General features: G+C 46.0%; 1 protein-coding gene across 2 annotated transcripts in view; it reads left to right on the plus strand.

The window, feature by feature from the left end:
- The first annotated feature begins 6,828 nt into the window (after window positions 1-6,828).
- Window positions 6,829-12,230, plus strand: part of PSTPIP2 (proline-serine-threonine phosphatase interacting protein 2) — a 101,560-nt gene continuing 96,158 nt past the window's right edge. The window contains exon 1 of one of the 2 annotated variants that reach the window (XM_033177852.1): window positions 6,829-7,020. In XM_033177852.1, the coding sequence (XP_033033743.1) occupies window positions 6,988-7,020 (33 nt within the window). In that variant the 5' untranslated portion in view covers window positions 6,829-6,987. The remainder of the gene's footprint in view (window positions 7,021-12,230) is intronic. The other variant, XM_033177851.1, reaches the window with a different exon arrangement.

Consider the following 12,230-nt stretch of genomic DNA (forward strand, 5'->3'; position numbering starts at 1 on the left):
CTTTAAGGACTCAGGGAAGACCAGGTGGCCATCTAGGCTCTCCATGAGTCCATGCTTAACACTGAATTTATATCCTCTTTTTAAAAATTTAAAAATGTTTTGTGTAGCTGAGGTCTCACTATGTTGCTCTGCCTGGCCTTCAGTGATCCTCCCACCTTGACCTCCCAAAGCAGTAGGATTACAGGCATGAGCCATCATACCTGGCCTGTATCCTCCTAAATACCAATTTTGTTTCTCTAATTCAGGTGCATAGCACTATTTATTAAATGGGCTATCATAGGTAATATGATTTGGACTGTAAGTGTTCATTCAAATTGCATATATAAACAATTTCAGTTCTGGCTAATTTGGCATGAAAATATGCCAAGTTATTTTCTTGGTATTCAATTAGTTTTTATCCTGCTTGTATTACCAGTTTCATAAACCAGGCAGTCTCTTCATTAGAGTTCTGAGACTTCTTATCCAGTCCAAATAATATGATCCTAAGTTACCGGAAACCTGTATTCAAGAGTGCTTGTCAAGGTCAATTCCATCCTTTCCATGAATTCTTTGAAGACACACTTTAGGATTTTACTTGCTTGCAAAGAGCTTTTAGAAAATGCATTGGATCTAAGCACTTAACTGTGGAAATGACTTGAAATGGTCACAGTTAAACACACAGTTCACAAATAAATTTGGTTATTTCTGTGCCTATAATAATTTAAAACAATTACCATAATTACATGATAACATACCAAGGCATATGAGAATTTTAGGGATCTAAAATAATTTTGGAATATGTATAACAACATATCCATAAAAACGTAACTCAAGGAGACCAGCCTGACCAACATGGTGAAACCTGTCTCTACTAAAAATACAAAAATTAGCTGGGTGTAGTGGCGTGCACCTGTAGTCCCAGGCTGAGGCAGGAGAATTGCTTGAATCCGGGACGTGGAGATTACAGTGAGCCGAGATCACTGCCACTGCACTCCATGGCACTCCACTGCATTCCTGCCATGGAATTTCTAAGTGGCATGGCTAGTTCACTGTACCAGGGCATTCTGACAAGAGTATGGGTTCCTCCCCAAAGCAAAACCTGGACTTCAGCTAGCAGTGTTAATGCTGTGCGTGGGTGACCACTGATGGGCAGAGAGGAGACACAGCAGTGCCTCACAGATCTGAGTTGCATGGGAATCTCCATTCAGACCCAGGGTTGGGGTCTGGGTTAGGTAGGAACTCCTGCCACTTGTTGGTGACGTGGCCTGAAATAGGGCTCCGAGATTAGTTTATAAAAATAACATGGCCTCTGCCTGAGCTTCTTTCTCTCTCAGATCCCTTGCTCTGGGGAAGGCAGGTTGCCATGTTGTGAGCAGCTTTATGACAAAGCCCATGCCACTATAACGTTTACCTCAGGCAAACAGCCAGCAAGCAGCTGCAGACAACCACAGGAATTAGCTCGAAGCGGATTCTCCAGTTCCTGGTGGGGCTCGGGCCTACTGCAGCCCCACTGACAGCCTGCCTACCACTTCATGAGTTACACTGAGCCAGACTCACACAGTTCTAAAATCCCTAGCCCTGAGAAACTGTGGGCGATAATAAATGTTTCTTGTTGTAAGCTGCAATTTTTGAAGTAATGTATTTTGCAGCGGTAGGTAATGAGTACAGGTTGGGTGGGATGATTTCTTACTTTTTGAAGTCATCAAGTCCTTGTAACTAACGAGATAGGTTGGACTGCTCCGAGGTTCTTCCAAGTCACATCTGTGTTGCACTGATCCTCGATGGGGAAGGGATTTTAAGCAAAAGAAGCAATGGAAAAAATGACAGAGGACGTCAATACATAGGGTTGTATAAACATGAAAACTGGGCCCTGCAAAATCTAATTAAATACAAATTAATTTAATTCAGTTAAATCAATGTTTATTGAGCACCTATGATGTGCCAGATAGCGTGCTAGGCCGTGAAATACAGAGCAAGACATGTTTGCAACAAAAATGGCAAATTGGTTAAAAAAAAAAAAGCAACAAGACTTTTGACTGGTCCGATGGTAGTGGATTATCAGAACTTATTAACATTATTATCGCTAAAGTTGATGTACAGTTCCTCACTACTAAATTTGATTGGCTTTAAAAAAGAAAAAAAAAACTAACAAAACTTCTAGAGATAAATGGACAAAGGACAAGGACAATTCCTAAAAGATGGCATAGCCTGAAAAAACATGCGTATAAAAAACCTGATCAAGTAGTGATAACAACCATGCAAATTTAAAGCACTGGAGCATTTCCATGATCATATAACAAGGATTATGAATGATGTTATCCAATGTTTCTGAAAAGGCAGGGGCACAATTGTACACTACTGAGAGTACAGACTGAAACAACTTTTGTGGAAAACGATTTGGTAATATATTTCAAGAACCTTAAAAATATTTATATTCTTTAACCTGTAATTCCACTATGAGTAATTTCTTTTTTTTTTTTTTTTGAGATGTAGTCTCACTCTGTCACCCAGGCTGCAGTGCAGTGGCATGATCTCAGCTCGCTGCAACCTCTGCCTCCCAGGTTCAAGCGATTCTCCTGCCTCAGACTCCCAAGTAGCTGGGATTACAGGCGCCCACCACCACACCTAGCTAATTTTTGTATTTTTAGGAGAGGCAGAGTTTCACCTTGTTGGCCAGGCTGGTCTCGAACTCCTGACCTCAAATGATCCACCCACCTCAGCCTCCCAAAATGCTGGGATTATAGGCATGAGCCACTGCACCTGGCCTCCACTGTGAGTAATTTTAACAATGATTTATATAAAAGATATTTATCACAGTAATTTTTTCCAAAAGCATTAGGGAAATGCTAAGTACATATTGGTATATCCGCTTGATGGGAAGTTATGCAAAAATTAAAAATGATATTGATGAGTTTTCTTTGGGTTTATAATAAACTCACAGAGTATAAATTCTAAGGTCCAGAAGGGCACGGGATGAAAAGTAGGGCTCTCTTCTGCTCTCTTTCTCCTATCTCTCAGGCCCCAGACCCCCACTTCAGAGGGGACCATTGAAAGTGTGTGTGTGTTCTTTTTTCTTCTCACTCTAGTGATAGCTTGTTTTGCCTTTTGTTTTTTACTTATTAATATATCTGATGATTGTTCCACATCAATACGCAAAGAGCTTCCTCATTTTTTATGCTTGAATATGACTTCGTTGGATCGATATATGACAATATATTGAGCTAGTAATCCATGGATGGACATTAATTATTTCAAGTATATGTTTCCAAAAAAACCACACTGCTATGAATAACTGTATCATATTTTACTTTGCATATGTAAGAATATACTTGAAGGGTATGTTTTTTGACATGGACTTATTGGGTCAAAAGGTAGGGGCAGTTTACATTTTGATCATATGGCCAAATTTCTCTTCACCAAGATTTTTATTTTATTTTATTTTGAGATGGAGTCTCACTCTGTCACCCGGGCTGGAGTGCAGTGGTGCAAACTTGGCTCACTGCAACCTCTACCTCCCAGGCTCCAGCGATTCTCCTGGCTCAGCCTCCCGAGTAGGGGGGATTACAGGCGCTGTGCCACCTCTGCCCGGCTAAGTTTTGTATTTTTTGTAGAGATGGGGTTTCACCATGTTGGCCAGGCTGGTCTTGAACTCCTGACCTCAAGTGATCTGCCCGCCTCGGCCTCCCAAAGTGCTGGGATTACATGTGTGAGCCACCCCACCCAGCTCTTCACAGAGATTTTCAATTTTTACATGCAAGATTGTCTGCTTATAAAGTGGCCAGCCCTATGTTCTATCAAACTTTTTGTTAGAAAAAATATATTTAGTGATTTTAGAAAATACTTATGAAATATTAAGTTAAAAAAGCAAGACTCAACATTTTATATACAATAAGAACTTACTCATGCAAATATATATTGTTGAAAGAGATTATGCCAAAATATTCACAGTGACTATCTTAAATGTATGATTTGTCTTTTTTTTTTTTTTTTTTTTTTTTTTTTGAGACGGGGTCTCGCTCTGTGGCCCAGGCTGGAGTGCAGTGGCCGGATCTCAGCTCACTGCAAGCTCCGCCTCCCGGGTTCACGCCATTCTCCTGCCTCAGCCTCCCGAGCAGCTGGGACTACAGGCGCCGCCACCTCGCCCGGCTAGTTTTTTGTATTTTTTAGTAGAGACAGGGTTTCACTGTGTTAGCCAGGATGGTCTCGATCTCCTGACCTCGTGATCCGCCCGTCTCGGCCTCCCAAAGTGCTGGGATTACAGGCTTGAGCCACCGCGCCCGGCCGATTTGTCTTAAATGTATTAAATAATTTCATTATTTCATAATTGCTATAATAATATTATTTAACTTTGTTAATGTCCTAGTATGTTTTCTATTGCTTATAACAGAGTATCTGACATTGGGTAGTTTATAAAGGAAAATAATTTGTTTCTTACAGTTATGAAGGCTGAAAAGTCCAAGGTTGAGGAGCTGCATTTGTGTGGGCCTTCTTGCTGGTGGGGACTCTGTGGCACAGGGCATAACATGGCAAGGGGGTTGATCATGCTAGCTCAGGCCTCTCTTCCTCTTCTTTTTCTTCTTCTTCTTCTTTTTTTTTTTTTTTTTTTGAGATGGTATCTCACTCTGTCTTGCCCAGGCTGGAGTGCAGTAGCATGGTTTTGGCTCACTGCAGCCTACACCTCCTGGGTTCAAGTGATTCTACTGTCTCAGCCTCCCAAGTAGCTGGGACTACAGGCCTGTGCCACCACACCCAGCTAATTTTGTATTTTTAATAGAGATGGGGTTACATCATGTTGGCCTGCCTGGTCTTGAACTCCTGACCTCAGGCAATCCACCTGCCTCAGCCTCCCAAAGTGCGGGGATTACTTTGGGAGGCATGAGCCACTGCACCCAACCATCTATTCCTCTTCTTGTAAAGTATAAAGCCACTGGTTTCATCCCCTGATAATCCATTAATCTACTAACCCATTAATCCATGAATGGTACTAGTGGTCCTTGTGACCCAATCGCCTCTTAAAGACCCTACCTCTTTCAAAATTGTCTCATTTCAGATTAAGTTTCAACAAGAATTCTTGGAGTGGGCAACATTCAAACCATAGAAGTTAGTAAAATATCCTAAATATACCCCTTGGATATAGCACACACTTTGTCTTTTTACTCACAATACCTGCCCCAGAGATGAACTTAAATGTTTGAGGAATGAAGAATATTTTCCAGCAGCGAGGATGACCATTTACAATTACAAACTTTGTCACCAGATGGCGGAAGCGAGTTAAAATTCAGGGAGCTTAGGGTCTGAGTCGCGAAAATCAAGCACAATGTACTGTGAGCGCTTGTGAAACGTTCTAATAACTTAACAATTATACATGTATTAAACATGAAAATGTGACAATTAGAATTGCATCTAAACTATTTTCCAGAATATTTAAAACTTCTAGGAAAAACCTTAGTGGTGTCTCCAACTCTCCCGCTTCTGTGTCTCCAGTTAGTGCCATTTCTTACCCCTGCAGTTAAGCCAAGATTCCTGCTGCCTACCATGTCCTCTGCTGCCCCTTGATGGTTCTGCCAGGCTTCTCTGCCTTCCTTCTAACCTCACTGCTTTCAAAGGATATGAGCAAGTAGGTAAATGAATGCATCCCTTGGAGATGCTTGGTGGCTGGAAGCCACCTCTCCGTTTTTGCAGTTGTGGATGACTTTATTGGGAGTTCATCTGAGTGGCGCTGGCGGCAGTATTATGTAGCAGAACTTTTTCGAGGTGCTTCACATCACTCTAGCAATTGCCCTTTCACTGTATCTGGTTGTAACTAGAACCTGCTCCAGGAGTGAATGCTTGCTTCTCCAGGCTGGGCTGGTGCCAGTCTTGGCAACCTTGACCTTTATCCTCCCCTCCTTGAGCACGTATTCCTCTGTCCAGGATGGATCTGCCCCAGGAAGGATGTCTGTCTTTGCCTCTGTTTAGAAGGGCAGAGCTCTAACCTTGAGCTCTTCATCCCTTAAATAAACTGTGATCTTGGGCAAGTCATTCAACCCCTCTGGGCCTCAGGTTGGGCTTGGGGCCTGTCATACCAGGGAGTACTTTGTCATAAGGCCTGCATTACTATTAAAAGTAATGGCAAAAACCACAATTACTTTTGTACCAATCTAATACAATGCAGAGAGGGGTTTTATTTGTGAGGGTGGAAGAGTGGAGGGAGAAGAAGGAATCTTGGGCCCCTCTTGCTGGAGTGGAATGGGCAGGGAAGGGTCTTGCCTCCTGAGAATGGAAAGGGAGTCAGGGAGAGGCTAAGCTCCTGGAGGTCCTGTTAGGACACCACAAAGTGACTAAAGTCAAGGGGAAACAGCAGCGATGACCTCTCCGTGACAGTTTAGACTAAAACGTGACCCCATTCATTAAAAACAACTGCAACATCAAAAAGTAAAATAAAAAATGAAACGTGCCCCAGGGCCAGATCTGTAGCAGGTGCCGGCGGGGCCCACTGTGACCCGCCGTGACGCCAAGGCGTCTACACCTTTAGCAACTGCGGGCTTGTGGGCTCCCAGGCCTTCTAGAGCTTACACCGGGTCCTCGCGACCACCATCTGATCAGATCCCTTCTATCACCCCGCAGAGCCTGGATTTCATTTGGTCCAGGGGGTCTTGTGGGCAGGAGCCCAAGCCAGGACCAGTTATTTCCAGTCCTCAAAGGCTTCCAGGAGGAGGCAGCTAGCTTCGGGCTGATATATCGATCGTGGCTGACGCTGTGGGGCTTTAAATGGGCCTGGGTCCCGGCGCTGGCTGCAGCCCCTCGCCGGATGAGCGCCACGGGTCCCGCCCAGGTCCCGCGCGGGGAGCGCAGAGCGCAGACGGCGGCTATCGCAATCGGGAGTGGTTTAGGACCCGGGGGCGGCTTCCCTGCGCGAGTGTGGAACGCCAAAGTTGAGCCTGCGGGGCCACGGGCAGTGGCAGTCAGGCCTCCCCACGCGGTGCCACCTGCGGCCCGGCTGTCCTCTGCGCCCCCACTGTCGCCGCGATGACGCGCTCACTGTTCAAGGGAAACTTTTGGGTAAGTTGCGGGGCCGACAGCGGATCGCGGGGCTCGCGACCCGGCCCGGGCGGGAGGCCAGCGCGCGTGCCCGCGAGTCTCGGGGGCTCGGACTCCAGGGCCCACCCTCTGCCGCCCGCGCCCCCAGCAGCACGTGCTCCTGAGAACGCAGAGAGCCGCCGAGACACCTTAGAGTCAGGACATTAACCTCTCCTCTCACAAGCGAAGCAGAGACCCTTAGGGAGGCGAGACCGGTCCAGGGAAGAGTCTCTGCCGGCCCCTGGAGCTGAGCCATGAGAGGATTTGGGGATCTGGTGTGGGGGCTTGTGAGCTTTGCCGGGTTGACAGCAGCAGCTGCACCCCGGGATCTTCTTTTTCAGGAAACATACAGCGTAGAGGGCTTCCCTTTGCTGGAGCTTGCCCTGTCCGACAGCCCTGTTTCCTGAGTCCCCTCCCCAAGCCATTGCCCCAGCCCATCCGTTCCAGGTCCCACAGTGGTCTGATGGTGTGGGAGACCCTATGAGCTGGAGGGGGTACCCCAGCCCGGTAGGGTCAGCCCAGCCTGGAAGAAGCAGGTCTGCCTGTCCCCCTCCTCTGTCCAGTCCTCTTCCCTCTGTCCTCTCACTCCCCAGGTGCCCCTCAAGGTCCATGTCCCCTCATTCAGAGGAGCTGTCCTCATCCCTTTAAGACAAGATCAGGAGGCCGCACAACTCAAAATTGCCCGCAGCTGCCAAGGGGCCCTGACTCCTTACCTAGGCTCCTGCTTGCCTCCCACCCAGGTAGCTTCATAGCTGCCTAGATGGTCCCTCTACCCTACGTGGGCTGCAGGGTAGAGAAACCTGCCTGGGGACCTCAGGGACACAGTTTAGACTCTGCCTGTGAGTCCGTTCACTGGAGTTTGTGAGGTCCTCCTGGGGCACTGCTCACCCCTAGGGTGCAGGGTGGTGGCAGCCTCACAGAGCAACCAAGGGCACCACAGCTGGCTCTCACAGGAGGCTTGCGAGTTTTTCAGGTAGAATGGAGGACGGTGGAGTCCCAGGGCAGGCACTGTGGGAAAAAGGCTCTGTATAATGCAATCTGGAGAATGAGATGTGGGCCCCAGAAATAAGGAAGTCAGCAGAGGAACTGGTTTGTGGAGACAGAAGGAGAAGGAGGCAGACGTGATACTAATAGTATGTAGTTCAGGCACAGTGGCTCATGCCTGTAATCCCAGCACTTTGGGAGGCCGAGGTAGGAGGATTGCTTGAGGCCAGGAGTTTGAGACCACCCTGGACAACATAACCAGACTCCATCTCTACAGAAAAATCTTAAAAATTAGCTGTGCATGGTGGTGCGTGCCTGTAGATACAGCTATTTGGGAGGCTGAGGCAAGAGGATTGCTTGAGGCCAGGAGTTTGAGGTTGCAGTGAGCTATGATCACATCACTGCACTCCAGCCTGGATGACAGAGTGAAACCTTGTCTCAAAAACAAACAAACAAACAAACCCAACCTAACAACACAATCCTCAGTATTTAGCCATAGTTGTAGCACTGGCAAGACCAAGGCCAGGAGGGTGCTAAGCCCCTTCCCACCAGCCTCCACCTCTCAGCCCCATGCCAGGGATGCTGGATATGGGAAGGTCTTAGTGGAGAGGGTGACAGGGTGAAGACAGGGTTCCAGGCTGCAGAGTTTGTAGTATTTTAATATCTTCACAGCCAGTACAAACATGTCAGTGAGGACTCTCTAATGTCTGGTGGGTGACATGCTGGGTTTGAGGGGCCGGTGGAGATGGCCCCGCACCTTGGGAAGGATGTCCAGTTTTGAGAGCTCACCTAACAGCATGAAGCCTCTGAGGTGGGCTGCCCGGGTTTGAATCCAGTTCTGCCCCTTACTAGCTAGGTGACCCTGGGCAGCCTGCTTCCACCCACAAACCTCAGTTTTTCCGTACACAAAAATGGGGATAATAACAGTGTCTACTCCATAGGACTGTTGGGAGGATTAAACTTGAGAGTTTAGTACCATACTTTACACACAGAGAGCACCTATAGTTGCCAGCTGTTATTATCAGCAGCAGAGGTGACAAGTGAAAGAAGTGAGTGATGGTTATTCAAGGAGAAAGAATGAAGAGATCGGAAGTCCACAAAGAAGCTCTCTTAGTGAATGCCTCTATTGATGAAGGAGGAAAAAGGGGACAGAGAAATAGAAAAAGGATGAACGGATACAAACAGGAAAGAGCTATCACAGCCCCAAGAGAGGGACATTCCAAGGAAGGTGAGAGGACCGTGTTCAAACATGTTTGTACATGTTCCTGAAAAGGTATGAGTCAACACACACTTCATAAATGAACGTATTTAAATGCTTCATGAAAATGTTTATTTAAGGAAACCTTCGATGAATCTGCTTCGAAAGAGAATAATCAGTGTTTAAAACTGGGATTGGAGCTGGCATGCACCTGTAGTCCCAGCTACTAAGGAGACAGGGTCTCTAAAAATCATTTTAAAATCAATGAATGAAACTAGGATTGGCCCCAGGTGAATTCGCCTGCTATTGGTGCACACCTGTGTGTTGTTTCTCTCCCACCCTTCCCTGTGTATACCTTCTTTGTGGCACTTTGGTTAAGCAGTGCTGTATAATTTCTCTTGGTTAACTTTGATTGTACCTTGTCAGAATAAGACAGTGACCATGATTTCCAAAGATCCAGGGAAACAGCTAGGCCACAATGAGAGAAATTCCAGTTTTGGGATGATCAGACACCAGTGTCCTTCAGATATGGGTGTGCACGGGTGACAGTAGGACCTGTTCCGGAAGGGGTAGATGAAAGCAGTGTTCTCTCACCCCTGGGGATTTCCAGCCTCCTCACTTGGGTGTGAGGTCCAAATCGTCCCTGAACCTCCTGTAGATACTTATTTTTCCTGGACCTTCCTGATTCCCAAGGTTCTTGGTGTAGACCAGCTTCCTAACTGCTGTTTCAGCAACCGTGTTCCTGTAGTGGGCAGGGCTTCTCTCTGCCTGGGATTGACTAGGGCGAATCTTGGGGCTGTCTGAACTGGCTCATTGCCCTGCTGTCAGCACGGGGCTGTCTCTCTCATCCAAACCTTTGACCAGATTGGAATCTTGTCATTCTGGAGCCTTAGCAGAGTTTGAAGTGATGTTGCATCCGGCTTTGCTCAATGGCTTTTCTCTATACAGTCATCTCTTGGTATCTGCAGGGGATTGGTTCTAGGACTCCCTTGCAGGTACCAAAATTCATGGACATTCAAATCCTTTCTTTTCTTTTTTCTTTTTCAAAATAGAGATTGGGTCTTGCTACATTGGCCAGGCTGGTTTCACACTCCTGGCCTCAAGCTGTCCTCTTGCCTTGGCCTCCCAAAGTGCTGGAATAAGAGGTGTAAGCTGGCCGGGTGCGGTGGCTCACGCCTGTAATCCCAACACTTTGGGAGGCCGAGGCAGGCAGATCACGAGGTCAGGAGATCGAGACCATCCTGGCTAACACGGTGAAACCCTGTCTCTACTAAAAATACAAAAAAATTAGCCAGGCGTGGTGGCGGTCGCCTGTAGTCCCAGCTACTCAGGAGACTGAGGCAGGAGAATGGTATGAACTTGGGAGGCAGAGCTTGCAGTGAGCTGAGATCATGCCACTGCACTCCAGCCTGGGTGACACAGTGAGACTCTATCTCAAAAAAAAAGAGGTGTAAGCCACTATGCCTGGCCTACACACATATAACCTACACACATCTTCCTGTATACTTTAAATATTCTCCAAATTGCTTATAATACCTAATACAATGTTAATGATATGTAAATAGTTGTTTACACTGTATTTTTTTATTCGTATTTTTTAATTGTTATATTTTTATTTTTTAATTTTGGGATTATTTTTCATCTGTGGTTGATTGAATCCATGGATGCAGATATGGAGAGCTGACTGTACAGTGCTCTAGATAAATATAGGAGGCTGCTTTAAAAAATAAATAAATAAAGAATACAGGTTAACACCACAGGCTCTCCATGCTGACCCCATAGTGTATTTTGTACAATGTTTAGGTTGTTGCTGTTATTTTAAATACTCTCTTGGATTTTATGAAAAGAAAAACTTCACACTAGTTAAATTTAGCAGAGTTTATCTGAGCAAAGAAAGTATTCATGAGTCAGGCAGCACCCTGAACCAGTAAAGGTTCTGAGACCTCCACAAGGCAAAAGTGGGCAGGCAATACTTACAGACAGAAAAAGGAGGTGATACAGAAATAGTCTGATTGGTTACAGCTGGGTGGTTGCCTTATTTGGACTTGACTGGGCAGTCTCCAGCCTGGGATTGGCTGAAAGCTCCCCTGTTATGATTGGCAGAGACCCAGCTACTTGTTACAAGAATATACTCTTAGTTAGGTTACGGTTTGTTTACACACTAAGTTAGGCTGTGGCTTGCTATTTATGGAGGTGGCTTTAGGCCAAATTTAATTTGACAATCTGGTCCCTAGAAACATACCAGGAGGGCTATTTATTATTGTCTTTCCTAGTGGCAAAAGGCAAGATAGAAAGATAGAGTAATGAACAATTACCTACTCTCCCATACATTCTTCATAGAGCAGCAGGAGGGAGCTAGCTTTAAAATAATTGTCAAAAAACCTTTTTTTTTTTTTTTTGAGATAGAGTCTCACTCTGTCGCCCAGGCTGGAGTGCAATGGCACAATCTCGGCTCATTGCAACCTCCGCCTCCCGGGTTCAAGCGACTCTCCTACCTCAGCCTCCCAAGTAGCTGGGATTACAGGCATGTGCCACCACACCTGGCTAGTTTTTGTATTTTTAGTAGAGACGGGGTTTCACTATGTTGGCTAAGCTGGTCTCAAACTCCTGACCTCAAGTGATCCACCCACCTCAGCCTCCTAAAGTGCTGGAATTACAGGCGTGAGCCACTGCGCCCGGCCGTCAAAAACCTTTTATCTTGTTTATCTTAAACATTTAATAAGAGAGGCATAGGACCTATTTTTTAAAGAAAATAAAAAAATTCTTATTGTAATACATTAACATGTGACATGAATCCATTGGTCAGATTTTAAAAAAGAAATACATACAAGATGCATGAAACGGCTTGACGCGGTGGCTCACGCCTGTAATCCCAGCACTTTGGGAAGCCGAGGTGAGCGGATCACCTGAGCTCAGGACTTTGAGACCAGCCTGGCCAACATAGTGAAACCCTGTCTCTACTAAAAATACAAAATTAGCTGGGCATGGTGGTGGGTGCCTGTAATCCCAG

This window comes from Trachypithecus francoisi, unplaced genomic scaffold, assembly GCF_009764315.1.
Source record: "Trachypithecus francoisi isolate TF-2019V2 unplaced genomic scaffold, Tfra_2.0 Lachesis_group19, whole genome shotgun sequence".
NCBI lineage: Eukaryota > Metazoa > Chordata > Mammalia > Primates > Cercopithecidae > Trachypithecus > Trachypithecus francoisi.